The sequence below is a fragment of the Quercus suber genome, unplaced genomic scaffold (genome assembly GCF_002906115.3).
Source record: "Quercus suber isolate HL8 unplaced genomic scaffold, Cork oak 2.0 scaffold_185, whole genome shotgun sequence".
NCBI lineage: Eukaryota > Viridiplantae > Streptophyta > Magnoliopsida > Fagales > Fagaceae > Quercus > Quercus suber.
Genome location: NW_027069643.1, coordinates 66203 through 83202, shown reverse-complemented (window position 1 = coordinate 83202; position 17000 = coordinate 66203). Strand labels below are relative to the sequence as shown.

Genomic DNA, 17000 nt, shown 5'->3' with positions numbered 1-17000 from the left:
CTAACTATTATCATTTTCAAGCTTAGTCTCTTATGAAGGCTAAGGCTACCAAGCTTTGGAATGATTTTTGGGGCTTGTAATTGTTACAGGTCCTTGGATTTTGGGATGTGTAGGCTAATTGTGGTATTGACTAGGATCTGAAAGTGGGGTCTGTGATAATGGCAATCGAACGTGATTGTGGGAGATTAGCTCCTCAGTGGTTGTTTGGTTTTTTGGTATTCATAGATTCTATCAAAGTAGGTGGAATATTGATGGTTGTTAATAGCTGGTCGCTATTGTTAAAGATAAAGAAGTCATTTGAAAAATTAATATATTTTTTAAAAATAAAATAGTGTTGATGTGAAAAATTGTGTAGCTTCCAAAACTTAGATGACACAATATAATAAGGTTAACAAGAAGTTAGAGGATTTCATTATATAATATTTATAAATCAGTAAATCAGGCATGATCTATATTTAAATGTCACATGCAAGTCATTAGTACTTGGCCAAAAAAAAAAAAAAATGCTAGTCATTTGATTAGTTTTGATATTGGAGGATCTTAGCAGAATGCCTGAAAGTAATGTATTTATTTTATTATTTTGAAAGTTAGCAACTACGTTATCCAAAATGGATCTATAAAATCTAGTGCCCAAGGTAAAGGCCCCCAAACTACATTTTACATCTGCCACATACGTTATAAAAACCCCAACCTTTACTACCTTCCTTTCTGTCTCTCTCGTCCTAGCATTCTCAGTGAATTGAACATGAGTTCTAATTATCAAAAGTCTCCTTCAAGCAAAATATTTAGTTTGTTTTTTTAAACTTTTTTCTTTGGGAAAAGTGCTATGCATACAATATCTTCACAACAATTTTATAATAAATCTTCAGTGGTAAGTTGTTATTGGTTGTCATGAGTGAGTAAAAAGGTAATTTAAGTTATGAATTCAATTTGGAACCAATAACAACTCTTTTTGGTAATGGAATAAAAACCCCATTTTTTTTTTAAATAAAACTAATAACAACTTACCATTTATAATTTATTATAAAAGTATTATGAAAATATTGTCTACAAGGTTATTGGACCATACAATTGTGTCCATAAAATATGTGTATTACATTATTGCAAATGTTTGAGTTTGTGCAGAGGCAAAGCCTCGTCAAACGAAGAAATTGTGCCCTTCAAACAGTTCAAAGCAGGTTACGGAAAACCCTCCTGTGGTTGTAGATCGCGATACCTCTTCTGCTTCAACACTCAATCACTCTTCTCTTGTATTTGTTGGTGATCAAACTAGTTTCTACAAAAAATGGCTAAAAGAGCCTTAGATCCTAAACAATGTAGTCAAATGTTTTTCGAAAAGAGAAAAAAAGAAAAACTATATAGTCAATCAGTCTACTTTTAAACTATTTATTAAAATGCCACTCTTTACGATAAATGAATAAAGTAACACTAATTACAAGTTCCATTGTTTCTATAAAAAATGAAAATATTAAAAAAGAAATTCTTATTGAATTTCTGTAATGAGTGTATGTTAATTAGATAAGTCCTGCATATATTAGAAAGCTAGCAAATGTAAATTTTAAATCATTTGTTATCCCATTGCAAATAGTCTTTCATGTCTAAGGAATTTTTTGTTTTTGGTTTGATGATGATTTTGTTCTTAGAGTATTGGCATCAGTGTGTGTCAACATATTAAAATTTTAGCACTTGGCACAGTAATAACCAAATACTTAAAAACCACCTATATCACATTTTTCGAGTGCTAAAAAATTTGGGATCGGTATACAATACCGTTCTTATTTACATTTCATCTCTTGTTTCAAGTTCCTTTCTTACCAATGGCTGTCAACATACCAATGCAAATTGATGCCTAAGAAATTCTCAATGAAAGGTTGAAATCTTTCAAGTCAAAAAAGTTTCCAAACCTCCACCAATCCACAAACACCACCGACTTTGCCTTTGATTTTGCTTCTTTCATCAACCTTTAGCCAATGATGATGTAATTGGTTTTGTTGACATATTGGAACACATGTTAACCAACAAATAACTCCCATTATTAACCATAGTTTCTCAAAGAAGCGCATCAGGGAATTCCTTGCTCCATGAAGCAACAAGTTTTGGAAGTACAAAGACCACAAAATTCATTGTTGATCATTTCCCATTCCTTCTTACCAAACAAATATTCTAGGGGACAATGCAATTCATATGGCCACAAAAAATAAACATCTAAAAGTTTTAGAAGTCCTCATTAATAGATCTACTGTAGAGTTGCAAATGAGGAATAGTATAGGAAACACCGCATTACAAGAAGCTATGTTTTTTTCCTATTTGTTATGAAGCCATCAATCTTTTATTTTGGGGAGATCCCAACGCGGCATATTGTAAGGTTGAAATTTTTCAACCATCTTGTTGGCTTTATTCTGTGCCAATTTTCTTGTAATTTAGCACTTAGTAACCTTGCATTTAAGTGGAATTCTTGTAAGGGTAGTGTGTGAAGAGAGTGTGAAGAAAAGCTTAAGTTTGTGCAAAGAAGCAGAGTTTCGCGATTGACTCACGATTGGCAAGCTGCCAACTGCAGGCACGTGAGAAGCACACAGGGGAGCTGAAGGGTCACGCCAACTATCGCACTACAGGACAAAAGTCCTAGGCTGGCCAAGCCGTTACTTCGCGACTTGAACTCGCGACTTGGACAAGTCGCGAGGCCAAGCTGCCAACCAGCCTTGTTTGGCAAAAACTGTCTCTTCGTATTCCAAACACACACCACTATATATAGACCCTTATACCCATGAAATGTAGAGAGTTTCCAGAGAGAATTTTGTGAGAGAAACCCTAGAGCAAAACAAAATTGTCTCATCCCCAATCTTCACTAAGAGACTCTACAAATTCCTCTACTCTCTTCCTCTCCATTGATACATCCTTGAGAGGTCATTTACCAAATCCTTTTCTCACCACACTCACGTCTGTGAGAAGGTTCATTTGGTGCTAAGGGAAGCAATTTGGAAGGAACTAATGTCTATTGGTTGATGCTATGGTTGAGTAGCGGAATCCAGTAAGCTAAAGAAGAAATAGGTTCAGCGCAATCTCGTTGGAGTAAGAAGCTTAGAGGGCTTAGGTAGATTAGGTAGATTAGGCTTAGAGGATCTTCTGCTGTTCATGTATCCCAACTACATTCTTTAGTGGATTATTTACCGCTTGGAAGGCGGTGGAGAGGTTTTACGCCAAGGACTTCGATTTCATCCTCGATAACACATCGTGTGTTGTCCTTGTGTTTGCATCTCTCTTCCCTTTATCTTTACCATTTAATTACTGCTATGATTATGATTATTTATGTTTTAGATTATTTATTGATTCTGTTATAAGCTTGTTATCATTTTCCGTACATACATTGTTTGATTTAAAGCTTGAATTGGTAATTTTGTAATTGGGGGTCTAAACATTTATAGTGCTTTCAACGCTATTTGAACTTTCAATTGGTATCAGAGTGAGTACACTTGCTGTGGTTTTAATATCTAAGTGTGATCTTTGACCCCTTGTTGAGATGGATAAGTCTCAATCTCTTAATGTACCTCCATTTTTTTATGGTAATAATTATGCATTTTGGAAAGTCCGCATAAAGGCGATTTTTTGTTCTATGGATGATGCTGTATGGGATGCTGTTGAGGTTGGTTGGACTAGGCCAGAGGCTGCCAAATCCACTTGGGATAAGGCAGCTCTTGCGATGGCTAATGCAAACAGTAAAGAATTAAATGTTATTTTCTGTGGTGTCTCTCCAGAAGAATTTCATAGGATTTCACATATCACCGTTGCTAAGGAAGCATGAGAAATTCTTGAGACAACTTATGAAGGGACTAAGAAGGTGAAAGACACCAAACTACAGATGTTGACCACTCACTTTGAGGAGTTAAAGATGAGTGAGGATGAGTTCTTTGATTCATTTTATAGTAAGCTGAACGAGGTGGTCGTCAGTAAATTTAATTTGGGGGAAAAGACGGAGGATTCTAAAGTTGTAAGGAAGATCCTTCGGTTGCTACCAGAAAGTTTTTGTGCCAAAGTGACGGCCATTGAAGAGAGCAAGGGTCTTGACGACATTAAAGTTCAAGAGCTGGTAGGTTCACTACAGACGTACGTATTGTCACTGCCTACGCAGAAGAAGAGCAAATCTCTTGATCTTAAAACAATTGATGAGAGAGTGGCGTCTCATGATCCTTCGGAAGAGGATGTAGTAGATAAAGATGTGGCGTATCTTGTAAACAACTTCCGGAAATTCTTGAAATTCAAGAATGGTGGGAAATTTGGTAACAAAGGAAAATTTTAGAGTTCCGGAAGGGAGAAGAAAGAATTCCGAAGGAAAGATGATAGAGATTCTCAATCCTCTCAAGGAATTACATGTTTCGAGTGTAATGGACATGGACACTTCAAAAAGGAATGTCCCAATTATTTGAAGTCAAAAGGAAAGGTCTATGCCACTACCTTGAGTGATACTGATTCGTCAAATTCTGACTCTAACGATAGCTATGATAAAGAAGGAAATTACTCCGCATTCATGACCATTGCACATGAGGAATCCTTGGATGATTTGGGTTCACTTGTGAAGGAGCTTGGCAAACATTCTAATTTGTTGATCTTGAGACATGCATAGACTTGTGCCTATATATCTTCCCACTTTTATTTTTATCGCTTTACTCAAAGAGCTCACCAAATGTAAATCTCCAAATGAAAAGAGATATTGAGCTGCAAAAGCCTGTCACACATACTAGTATTTGACTAGGAAAAAAGGAAAGTGACCAAAATAAATTATATGATGCCCAAAAAGCCAAAGACTAACCATCAAATTGAAATATTAAAAATTTCAGGCATCAATCTCACAATGAGATTTGTTAATTCAAAAAGATCAAATGTTATGTTAAAAATGGAACCAGATGGAAAGTTTCATTGAATTGTACTCAAGTTTTTGTGAGAGGTCATATATGCATACTTCTATAATTGAAATGGGTCACATTATCTAGTGCTAATTGTGCATGCCTTGATTGAATTGATTATTGAAGCTTCACATTAGACTAAGGACTATCTCATTTTTTATATCCACACACAACACACAAGTCTATGTTCAAGAAATGCCATACTCATTTGTGTGATTGTACTTGTTTAAATGTGTTTTCACAAGCTCAATCTTTGTTGATCAAACACAAATTTTTTTTTTTTGAGTATTTTAGTTTGTTTTTAGAAAGTGTTTTTGTTTTTACAAAAATGTCAAAAATTTCAAAAATAGCGTTGCCCTGTTTTGGCGACTCAGTCGTGGGTAGGTCCAATCGCATGCTCTAGTCGCGAAACTCACTCTGAGATTTTTGCGGGTCACTGGCAAGTCAAGGTCTCAGTCACGAAAAATACTTAGAAAATTTTTCCAAAATTTGAGTTTTTATGATTTTCGTAGCTCTGTGTGGCGACTTATTCGCGGGTGGAAGGTCCAGTCGCGAGGGATACTCAGAGATTTTCACGACTCATCTCGCGACAATATCGTGGGTAGACCTTCCAATCGTGAACAACACTTAGAAGATTTTTTGAAAATCTTGGTTTTATAGTGTTTCGCGACTTAACTTGGCGACTGACTGGCGACTTATTCCAGTCGTGAAAAATGCATGTTTCACATTTTAAAGACAGTTTTTAAATTTTTTTTTAGTTTTTCCTCGAACTTCAATGACTATTCATTGTCTTCCCTATTTCTCTCTCACAAACACTCCATGTATTTCTGAAAAAGCCTTCACTTTTGGCATCATATCTTCATCAAACACCAAGAAAAAGGTATGGGTTTTCTTGTCTTCACTTCATTCTTCATGTTTCTGTTGTTGTTTTCTCATTTTTGGATGTTGTGATGTTGGTTTGTGTTCTGAAGGGTTCGAACTTGGGTGAGCCTAAAATGTTGGGTTTGATTGTTTATGGTTGTTTTCTCTTGGTGCAGAGGTGTTTTAGTGTTATGTGTTTTATCAGTTTGCTAATTTTTGGTTTGTTCATAGTTATTTAATAGATTTTTGTTCTTTAAGCATATGGGTTTGGGGTTTCTATATTTCTCTCTGATTGTGGTGTTAGGATTATCAGGTTGTTTGAGCTTTTGGTGTTTGTGGCTGGCATTATTTTATTTTAAATCACCATATCTTGTGCGTGCTGCTGCTTTTGGTCTCTTTCTTGCACATTTCGTACTCATTATGTCATGTCTCATTGACATTTGCTCATATCTATCTGAATGTGTTTTACAATGTCATTTTTTTTTACTTGATCTTGTCTGCACTTATACTAATTAAACTTGTTTGATTTGATATATCCATCTTTCGGTTATCTACTATGCTTGATTTATGTGCTGTCTTGTCACTCTGTTAATCTCTTTGTAACTAACTTGTTACTAATATGTATGGATTTCCACATATTGTGTTTTATTCTTGTTGTGGCCACTTTCTGTTTGTTTACATTTAGCCCCATCTCCTACAAAGAAGAAGACTGTTGCTAAGAAATCTGAAAGGCTGAAAATGGATCCTACCCTATTTAGGTCAGTTCAACACTTTGAGAGATATAAGGACTCTTTCTTGATCGGAACCATTGAGTTACAATTAGATAATATCCAACAGAAGTTGGAAGATAGCCTTTAGCTATTCGTGCCAAAAAGGAGGAGAGCAGCATAGTAAGGGGGAGCAAAGCTTAAGAATGAAAAGGAGTGTGCATACAGAAAATGGGAGTGTTTTTATGGTTGTTTTACTCTTATATACTATGTTGTGTTCTTTAGAGTCTTCATCCTTGTCGATATGGTTTTATACATTTGGAAAACTTGTGGCTCTTTGGTACAGTTACTTATTTCAGTTGTTATTCAGTTTATATAATATGATGTTTTTTAGTATACGTACTATTATGCTTTTGGTTTGTACCTGTTACCTTTGTAGGTTGTTAAGGTTTTTGTTTATGTTTTGTACCCATATTGCTTTTGTAAGCTTTTAGGGTTTGGTTTTATGCACTTTGTAGGCTTTATGGTTTGTACCTTGCTTTATGCAACCTTTGTGCTTTGTCAAATCAGTACTTCTAACTAAATGTTATGCATTTCTTTTTAAGCACTGTCACTTTTATGCCCTTGTAGGATTTTTCCTAGATGCACATACTTCATGTACTATGCATTGGTTGAGTGTTGGTCATTCAAGTGATTTGTCTTGTGCTTGTCAGCTTGAATGTCCGGATGTTCATTCCAAGTGTGAATGAGCATTATGATCACTTGTTCATAGTGATTGCTAGTTTTGGTCTTGCCTTGGTTTATTGGTTTTATTCCATTGTGCTTGATCGCATTGTGCTTGCTCCATTTGCATTATAAGTTTTCTGCGTACAATAAATTTATTGTGTTGTTGTGTTTCAGGAGTTCTTGTTCTTATGGTTCCAAAGCTTCATAGATTCTAGAGTTAAGTGTGAGTGAGTTTTCCAACTGTTCCTAACTCACGCGTTAAGTCTAGAGTTTGTTATAGGGTTTTGTCAGAAAATAGCCAAAGGGGGAGATTGTAAGGTTGAAAATTTTCAACTATCTTGTTGGCTTTATTCTATGCCAATTTGCTTGTAATTTATCACTTAGTAACCCTGTATTTAGGTGGGATTCTTATAAGGGTAGTGTGTGAAGAGAGTGTGAAGAAAAGCTTAAGTTTATGCAAAGAAGCAGAGTTTCACGGCTAGGACTTGTGGCTGACTCACGACTAGCAAGCCGCCAACTGCAGGCACGTGAGAAGTACACAGGGGAGCTAAAGGGTCGTGCCAGCTGTCATATTACAGGACAAAAGTCCCAGGTTGGCCAGGCCGTTACTTTGCGACTTGAACTCACAACTTGGACAAGCCGGGAGGCCAAGCCGCCAACCAGCCCTGTTTGGCAAAATTTGTCTCTTCGTATTCCAAACACACACCACTATATATAGACCCTTATACTCACAAAATGTAGAGAGCTTCCAGAGAAAATTTTTTGAGAGAAACTATAGAGCAAAACAAGATTGCCTCATCCCTAATCTTCACTAAGAGACTCTACAAATTCCTCTACTCTCTTCCTCTCCATTGATACATCCTTGAGAGGTCATTTACCAAATCCTATTCTCACCATACCCACATCTGTGAGAAGATTCATTTGGTACTAAGGGAAGTAGTTTGGAAGGAACCAATGTCTATTGGTTGATGCTATGGTTTAGTAGCGGAATCCGGTAAGCTAAAGAAGAAATAGGTTTGACGCAACCTCGTTGAAGGAAGAAGCTTGGAGGGCTTAGGTACATTAGGTAGGTTAGGCTTGGAGGGTCTTCTACTGTTCATGTATCCCAACTACATTCTTTAGTGGATTATTTACCACTTGAAGGGCGGCGGAGAGGTTTTATGCTGAGGACTTCGGTTTCCTCTTCGATAACACATCGTGTGTTGTTCTTGTGTTTGCATCTTTCTTCCTTTGATCTTTACTATTTAATTACTGCTGTGATTGTGATTATTTATAGTTTAGATTGTTTATCAATTCTGTTATAAGCTTGTTATCATTTTTCGCACATACATTGTTTGATTTAAAGCTTGAATTGGTAATTTTGTAATTGTGGGTCTAAACGATTATAGTGTTTTCAACGCTATTTGAACTTTCACATATATTTTGAACGAAGACGGAAAATCTCCATTGTGCCTAGCTACTCCCGATAAGCAAATTGTTGGGCTTCTATTACTAGCGCCACATGGGAATCGTGGTCTCATTGGAAGGTCTTGACTTGAATTACCATTTTATGTAGCCATAAGGATGGAAAGATTAGGTATATTCCTTACTTTTATTTTATCAATTTTTTTGCCATCTTATCTAATTCTTTTTAATCTTATAAACAATTGAGCATAATGTATATTTGGTAGTTTCAATAATAAATAGGTGCCATCTAAAATTATTCCTAATTTGCATAAGTTTTATGCAATAAAATAAAACATAATGCATTGCATGTTTTATATCACAATTACTTTGTATTTTCCACTTGGTTTTTTTTTTTGGCAAAATGCAAAATTTACTCTCTAACTTTCACTGTTTTTCATTTCAGTCTTCTACCTTTAAGTTTTGTCAATTCAGTCATCTTACTTTCAATTTTTGTCAATTCAAGAATCTGTTACAACTTAGATAGTGCTGCCATTAGATATGCTTGAAACGACGCCGTTTTGATTTTTTCTTTTTTCTTTTTTTTTTAACTTTTTTTTTTTTAAATTCAGAATTAAAATAAAATAAGAAAATCTAGAAAAAAGAAAAAAAAAAAAAAAAAGAAAGAAAAAAGAGAACCCCTTTCCCTGAATCAAAACAAAGAAATCACCCAAATCCCTAACTTAGAGTAATTGGGGAAACAATTTGAGAGAGACTAAGTACATTTGAGAGAGAAATTGAGTCAGACTGAGAGAGAGAGAGAGACCGAGCATGAGAAACTGAGTTGGACTGAGAGAGAGAGAGAGAGACCAGTAGGAAACTGAGTCTTTTTTATTCGGTTTAACTGTTCAAGACTGATTTACAGGGGTATTATGAATCGGTTTGACTGAATTGGTGATTGAGTTTTGATGAAGACCAATTTGCAGAGATTGCAGCCGAGATATTTAGACCAAGAATCCCAATATTAACTGAATCAGAGATGGGTGTACTCCGTAACTTCAGCCCCGGCCAAGTTTTAAGTAAGTGATGAAAACCTAGTTTTTTGGTGTGTTTTTTTGGGTAAGTGATGAAACCCCCGTTCATTGCTCAAAGTTACAAAACAGCCCATTACAACAAAATGCCCAAAAAACAATTCAATCTAACTACTATCTATCAGTTGTCAGTGCAGAAAGCAGCACGACATGTTTTAAATTTTTTTTTTTTTTTTTGGTTAACTTAGATATATTAGAAGAGGTTTTTAGCAAGAACCCATTACTCTTCCACATAAGAGATCAAAAAGGGAAGACACCTCTACATTTAGGGCATTCAGTTCATTTTAACAAAATTCAAACAACATGCCCTCGTAAAGAGCCTAAAGGGTGACATTCCTGTCCATATATCAAGCAAGAAGAGACACATTAAGGCTGTTGAAATATTTCTTGAACAGCAATGGCACGATCCATCTAAATTATTGAACAGTTTAGGTCAGAATATATTGCACATTGCAACAAAGCATGGGAAAAACATGTTGGTGAAAAACAAATTGGCAAAACTAAGGTTTGAGAAGCTTCTAAATGAAAGGGACAGGAATGGACACACAACCTTGCATTTGGCCTCTATGAATTTTCATTCAAATGTTGTGTTTTTACTCTCATATGGGATAGGAGAGTTAACTTGAATTAGCTGGGCTCTCTTTCTACGTTTATATATATATATATATATATAAAGAGTGGAACAGTGGGTTTTAATGATTAGGAGTGTAGATACTGAAAAATTTAGATGTGTTAGGACATATGTGTTTTCACATGTTAAGAACATATGTCACTTATTTATGTAAATTGGCTAAATCCTTTGACAAAACGCACTCTACTTGTAATTGGGTAGTTCTAGGTGTTTTTAATACTTCAAGAAACAAGGTTTCAAGGTCAAGTGTTAAAGTCATCAAGTTTGTCCAAGAAAAAGCAAGCTGGAGTGCAAATGAGGATGCCAATATAGAGGATGATGCCACGACCCAACCTCAAGACGACCCCAACATAGATGCCTCAGCTTAAAAAAATATCTTGATGTTTATGTCTTCATCAGTTTTTTTTTTTTTTTTTTTATGTAATTCAAGTACATTTAGCTCATCCATGTTTAAGGACGAGTTTTGATAAAACTAAGTTTTTAATTTTGTAAGGGTGTTTGGACCTTTCTCGTCCGCCCTTGAAACAATTGAATGAATGCTATTTCTCTTATATATGCATGGACGAGAGCATTTATTTTCATATACAGGATTCCTTGTTTTACTCGTGTACATTTCATATATATATACTTTAACCATTTTTATTGGAATTTCACTTAAGTGTGATTTGTCCATGTGAAATGGTAATTAAGAGCATTACTCGTCCTTAGACTTGTCTTTGCATTTTGCTTGTCCATGGACGGCTTTTTAGCAGGTGACTTAACAAGTTTAAAACGTCTATGCTTTTCCTCGTCCATGGTATGGTTAGGCATTATGTTTTACCTTGCCCATCTTATGGACAAGCATGCCTTGGACTTGCTTGTAATTTGCTCTTAGGCATGGGCTTTACCTCATCCTTTGCTTTGGATGAGCATGCCTCAATTTCACTTTCTAGGAAACCTTGAGATTACATCTCCGCGTCCAGAGAATTAGCTTTTTAGCTTTCTTCAAGAGTCAATATGAACAAAAGTGATATGGAAATCATGGATTCACACAACATTATGTACATTCCACAAATATTGTTCACAACATAGATATTGTTCATAGACGAGGCATATACCTAAGAAACTAATGCCTTTTAAGAAAAACAAATACAAGCCAAACCATAATTTTGTCCTTAAGCTCAACATAATAATAAGACAATATAAATAAACAAGTCTTTTATGTAGATAGATAGCCTCCAGGCTCGTCCAAAGTTATGTTCATCTAGGCTGGCATTTTACTGGTAGTACCTCCTCAAGTGCTCAACATTCCAAGGATGCTCCAACTTCCTCCCGTCTAGGGCCTCCAAGTAATAGGATCCTTGTCTCTTACAATTGACAACTCTGTAGGGGCCTTCCCAATTAGGTCCCAACTTCCCATGAGCTGGGTTCTTTGTTGCTAAGGAGACCCTTTTCAGGACAAGGTCACCTATGTCAAACTGCCTTGGCTTTACCATTGCATCATATTGCCTAGCCATAAGGTTTTTGTACCTTGCCATCCTTTGTTCAGCGTCCATCCTTACCTCGTCTATTAGATCGAGGTTCAAACGGAGTTGCTCCTCGTTATCTTTGTCCTGATAGGTTGCCACCCTATGATTGGTCATGTGCACTTCTGCAGGTATGACTGCTTTAGTTCCATAGGCTAGCTTGAAAGGAGTTTCTCCTATAGAAGTTCTCACTGTCATCCTATATGCCCACAGAACACCTGGTACTTCGTCTGGCCATACTCCCTTTGCTCCCTCAAGCCGAGTCTTGATTATTTTTAATAAGGATCGGTTTGCGACTTCAGCCTGGCCATTTACTTGTGGGTGGGCAGGTGAGGAGTAGTGATTCTGAATCCCGAAGTGTATGCAAAAATTTTTGAAGAGTGCATTGTCAAATTGTCGTCCATTATCGAATACCAGCACCCTGGGCACACCAAACTTGCACACAATGTTCTTCCACATGAAGTTCTTGACATTTTATTGTGTGATATTAGCTAAACGTTCTATAATAAGGATCGGTTTGCGACTTTAGTCTGGCCATTTGCTTGTGGGTGGGTGGGTGGGTGGGTGAGGAGTAGTGATTCTGAATCTCGAAGTGTATGCAAAAATCTTTGAAGAGTGCATTGTCAAATTGTCGTACGTTATCGGATACCAGCACCCTGGGCATGCCAAACCTGCACACAATGTTCTTCCATACGAAGTTCTTGATATTTTGTTGTGTGATATTAGCTAAAGGTTCTACTTCTACCCACTTGGTGAAATAATCGATACCAACCACAAGAAATTTCATTTGCCTTACACCTATTGGAAAAGGACCCAGGATGTCTAGTCCCTATTGTGTGAAGGGCCATGGGGCCGTCATTGGGGTTAGGTACTCTGATGGTTGTCTGGGGACGTTACTGAACCGTTGGCATTGATCGTAGACCTTGACATAGGCCTTAGCATCAGCTTGCATATTTGGCCAGTAATATCTTGCACGGACGACTTTATGGACGAGTGATCTGGCTCTTGAATGATTGCCACATGCTCCCTCATGAATTTCTCTGAGTATATAGTTTGCTTCATTCGGAGCCAGACATCGGAGATAAGGCTGGGAAAAGCTTCTTTTGTACAGAGCCTCGTCCATAAGAACGTATATGGCTGACCTTACCCTCAGCTTTTTTGCTTCGTCTTTTTCTTCTGGAAGTCATCCATCTTTTAAGTATGATACAATTGGAGCCATCCAATTTCTTCTGCTCTGCACCTGTTGCACTTCTGGGATGTCTGTACTCGGCATATACTGAATCTCATCAAACTTGTCGACGGCTTCACTCGCCGAAGCTTCTTTCGCTAAGGTATCTGCTTCCATGTTCTCCTCCCTTGGGATTTGAACGAAATTAGTTTCCTCAAATTTTTTCATAAGTCACATCACCCTGTTAAGATACTTCCTCATTCGTTCTTTCTTAGCCTCGTACATCCCATTCACCTGGCCCATGATTAGCTGAGAATCTCCAAGGATGAGTATTGACTTTGCTTCCACGGACTTGGCCAATTCCAACCCTTTAAGAAGAGCTTCATACTCAACTTCATTATTGGTTGCTTGGTACTGCAAGCGAACTTTATGTTTCAGTTTATCCCCTTCTGGAGATTACAAAACCACACCTATTCCTCCGGCGTGCTGTGTAGACGATCCATCCACATGGACGATCCATTTCTGGTTGCCTTCCATCTTACTTACATCATCATAACTTGGGGTGAACTCTGCAATGAAGTCTGTCAGAGCTTGAGCTTTTATGGCATGCCTAGGTTGGTACTTTATGTCGAATTCACTGAGCTTGACAACCCATTGAATCAATCGTCCTGCAGCCTCCAATTTGTTTATTGCTTTCTTGAGTGGGTGATCGGTCATGACGTTGATGACATAAGCCTAGAAGTAATGCCTTAGTTTTCTGGAGGTTGGTATTAGTGCGAAAGCCAACTTCTCCATTAGGGGATATCGTCCTTCCGCTCCCCTTAATGCGCTACTTGTATAGTACACTGGATTTTGTACTTTCCCTTCCTCTTTTATCAATGCTGAGCTCATGGCATGCAGGGTTACTGCCAGGTATAAAAATAGCTCTTCTCCTGTCACGGACGGACTCAGCAATGGAGCCGTAACGAGGTACGTTTTCAAGTCTTGAAAGGCTTTCTAGCACTTGTCCGTCCACTCAAATGCTTTCTTTAGAACCTTGAAAAATGGTAAACACTTGTCAGTAGTTTTAGAAACAAACCTGTTAAGGGCAGCAACTCGTCCGGTAAGAGACTGGACTTCTTTGATACTCTATGGAGGCTTCATATCTAGAATTGCTTTAATCTTTTCCAGGTTTGCCTCAATCCCTCTGTGTGAAACCATGAAACTAAGGAATTTCCCTGACGATACTCCAAAAGCACATTTGCTAGGGTTCAACTTCATGTGATACTACCTTAGTGTGTCAAACGTCTCCTACAAGTCGTCTAGATACCTTCCCTCGTCCTGAGTTTTCAACAGCATGTCATCCACGTAAACTTCTACATTCCGCCCGATCTGTGGACGGAACATATGGTTAACCAGTCTTTGATATGTTGCTCTAGCATTTTTCAAACTGTAGGGCATTACTTCATAATAGAATAATCCTTAACTAGTGACGAAGGATGTCTTCTCTTGGTCAGCCTCGTTCATCCTTATTTGGTTGTATCCTGAAAAAGCATCCATAAAGCTGAGTAATTTGTGGCCTACGGTAGAATCCACCAATTGGTCAATGTGCGGCAATGGATAATTATCCTTGGGGCAGGCCTTGTTGAGATCAGTAAAATCTACACACATCCTCCATTTGCCGTTCACCTTTTTGACCATCACCACATTGGCCAACCAATCTGGATAGTATACTTCTTGTATAAATTTCACCGCCATCAACTTCTGAACCTCGTCTCTAATAGCCTCATCTCTCTCCGGGGCGAACACCCTTTTCTTTTGTCGAACTGGCTTTGAGGTAGGATATACGTTTAGACGGTGACTAATGACACTAGGGTCTATACCCGGCATATCCTCATGAGTCCAAACAAATACATCAGTGTTTTTTCTCAGAAACTGGGTGAGGTCCTCCTTAATCTTTTCTTCTAGATCTGTCCCAATTCTGGTACACCTCTCAGGGTTTGTCTCGTCTAAAGAAACATCTTCCAACACTTCAGCAGGTTCTGCCACGACTCTCTTTTCTTCAATATTCATGGCTTGGATTTGTTCGTCCATGGCCAACATTGCCAAGTAACACTCTCTTGTTGCTAGTTGGTCTCCATGCACTTATCCTACTCCTTGCTTTGTTGGAAACTTTACTGACAGGTGATAAGTAGATGTAACAACCTTCCAACTGTTTAAAGTCGGCCTTCCAATTATAGCATTGTAGGAGGATGAACAATCTACCACAAGGAAGTTCACCTCTTTGGTGACTTGTTGCGGGTATGCCCTTACTGTCACTGGTAATGAAATACTGCCTACAGGTTGTACCTTTATTCCACCAAAACCTACTAGAGGGGAGCTCACTGGTCGGAGCCGGTCTCGTCCTAACCTTATCTGCTGAAAAGCTGGATAATACAAAATATCAGCCGAACTTCCATTATCTATCAGCACCCTTCTAGTCTTGTAGTTAGCAATAAGGAGGGTGACGACAATAGCATCGTCATTAGGGTGATGAATTCTCTCTACATCCTCGTCCGTGAAGGTGATTGCCTGCTCGTCCATAGTCCTTGCACTCGGTGATCGTCCAAAGAGTTGAACGTTTTGCACTGCTTTCAAGTATGCTTTCTTTGACTTGGACGACTGTCCTATAGAACTTCCCCTTAGGATGATTCTTATTTCTCCTAGTGGTGGTCGTGATGATTCCTCTACCTTCCCTTTCAATTTCTCGTCCTTGTAGTCTCGTCCAAGGAAATTTCTCAGCTTCCCTTGTTTGATAAGATTCTCAATCTGCTGCTTCAAATCGAAGCATTCGTCCGTATCATGCCCATGATCTCTATGGAAGCGACAATACTTATTCCTATTGCGCTTGTTGGGATCTTCCTTCATCTTCTCTGGCCACTTTAAGGAAGGCTCGTCTTTGATTTGCATAAGGACTTGCTCGAGTGGCACGTTCAAAGGGGTGTACTGTTGATTCCGTGCTGAAGGACCTGCCTTCTTCTCTCGGTCTTTCTTATCCTCTGTTCGTCCTTTCTTCGGACGAGGACCCTGTTCAGAGTGACGAGCAGGGTTTGTTTCCATTCTTTCAGCTCTCTTCCTCTTCTTAGCTATGATCGTGTCTTCTGCATTCATGAAATTTTGGGTAGAATGGACGAGTTCGGCCATGGACTGAGGTTCTTTTTCATAAAGTTTGTGTATGAACAAGTCGGAGTTGACCCCGTTATGGAAAGCTGCCAACAGTAACTTGTCATCCACCTCGTCCATGGTCAAGGCCTCCCTATTGAAGTGTGTGATAAAGGATCGCAGGCTTTCATTCTCCCCCTGCTTAATAGTCAATAAACTGGACGAGGAACGCTTCTGCCTTTGTCCCTCAATGAAATTATTAACAAACAATTTGCTTAACTCCTCAAAAGAACTTACTGAATTCGGGGGTAGTTTGCTGAACTAGACTCGCGCAGGTCCTTTGAGGGTGGTGGGTAAGGCTCTACACATTATCTCATCTGGAACCCCTTGAAGGTGCATGGTAGTTTTGAAGGTGGCGATATGGTCAAATGGGTTACACGTCCCATCATATGAATCCAAAGAAGGCATCTTGAATTTCGGAGGCAAATGATGACCATTGATAGAGGCTGTGAAGGGGGAGTCTGTTTGGTGAACCAGATCTTCTACAGGATTTTTTCTTCTCATGTTTTCCCTCATCTCAGCCATAAATTTCCTCATTTGATCCATCTCCCTTTCTAAGTGTGGCACTCTTCTTGGTGCATTACCCCTCGATTGGCTTTCTAACTCCACATTTCTTCCATCTGCTTGGTTCTGACCATGCTCCTCTCCATAGACCTCCTGACGTCGCCCTTTAAGGTTGATCTCCCTTCTCAATTCTTGGTTCTGGCGGGTTAATTCTGCCATGGCTGCAGCCATAGATTGCACGAGTTGAACTGATGAAGGTTGCATTGTAGGCGCCAATTGACGGTCATAATGAGGGTTGGTAGAGGCATCTCTAGTCTGTTGAGGGCCTGGACTGATAGCCTTCGAT

General features: G+C 38.3%; 1 protein-coding gene across 1 annotated transcript; it reads right to left on the bottom strand.

Annotated features, from left to right (window-relative positions):
- Positions 1-15094: 15094 nt before the first annotated feature.
- On the bottom strand, positions 15095-16231 carry LOC136069714 (uncharacterized). The gene has a single exon (XM_065778512.1). The coding sequence runs from the start codon at positions 16229-16231 to the stop codon at positions 15095-15097; it is 1137 nt and encodes a 378-aa protein (XP_065634584.1).
- Positions 16232-17000: the final 769 nt, after the last annotated feature.

Excerpts from the sequence above, each read along its gene's own strand:
- LOC136069714 (XM_065778512.1), bottom strand. The coding sequence starts at position 16,231 with ATGGACGAGGTGGATGACAAGTTACTGTTGGCAGCTTTCCATAACGGG.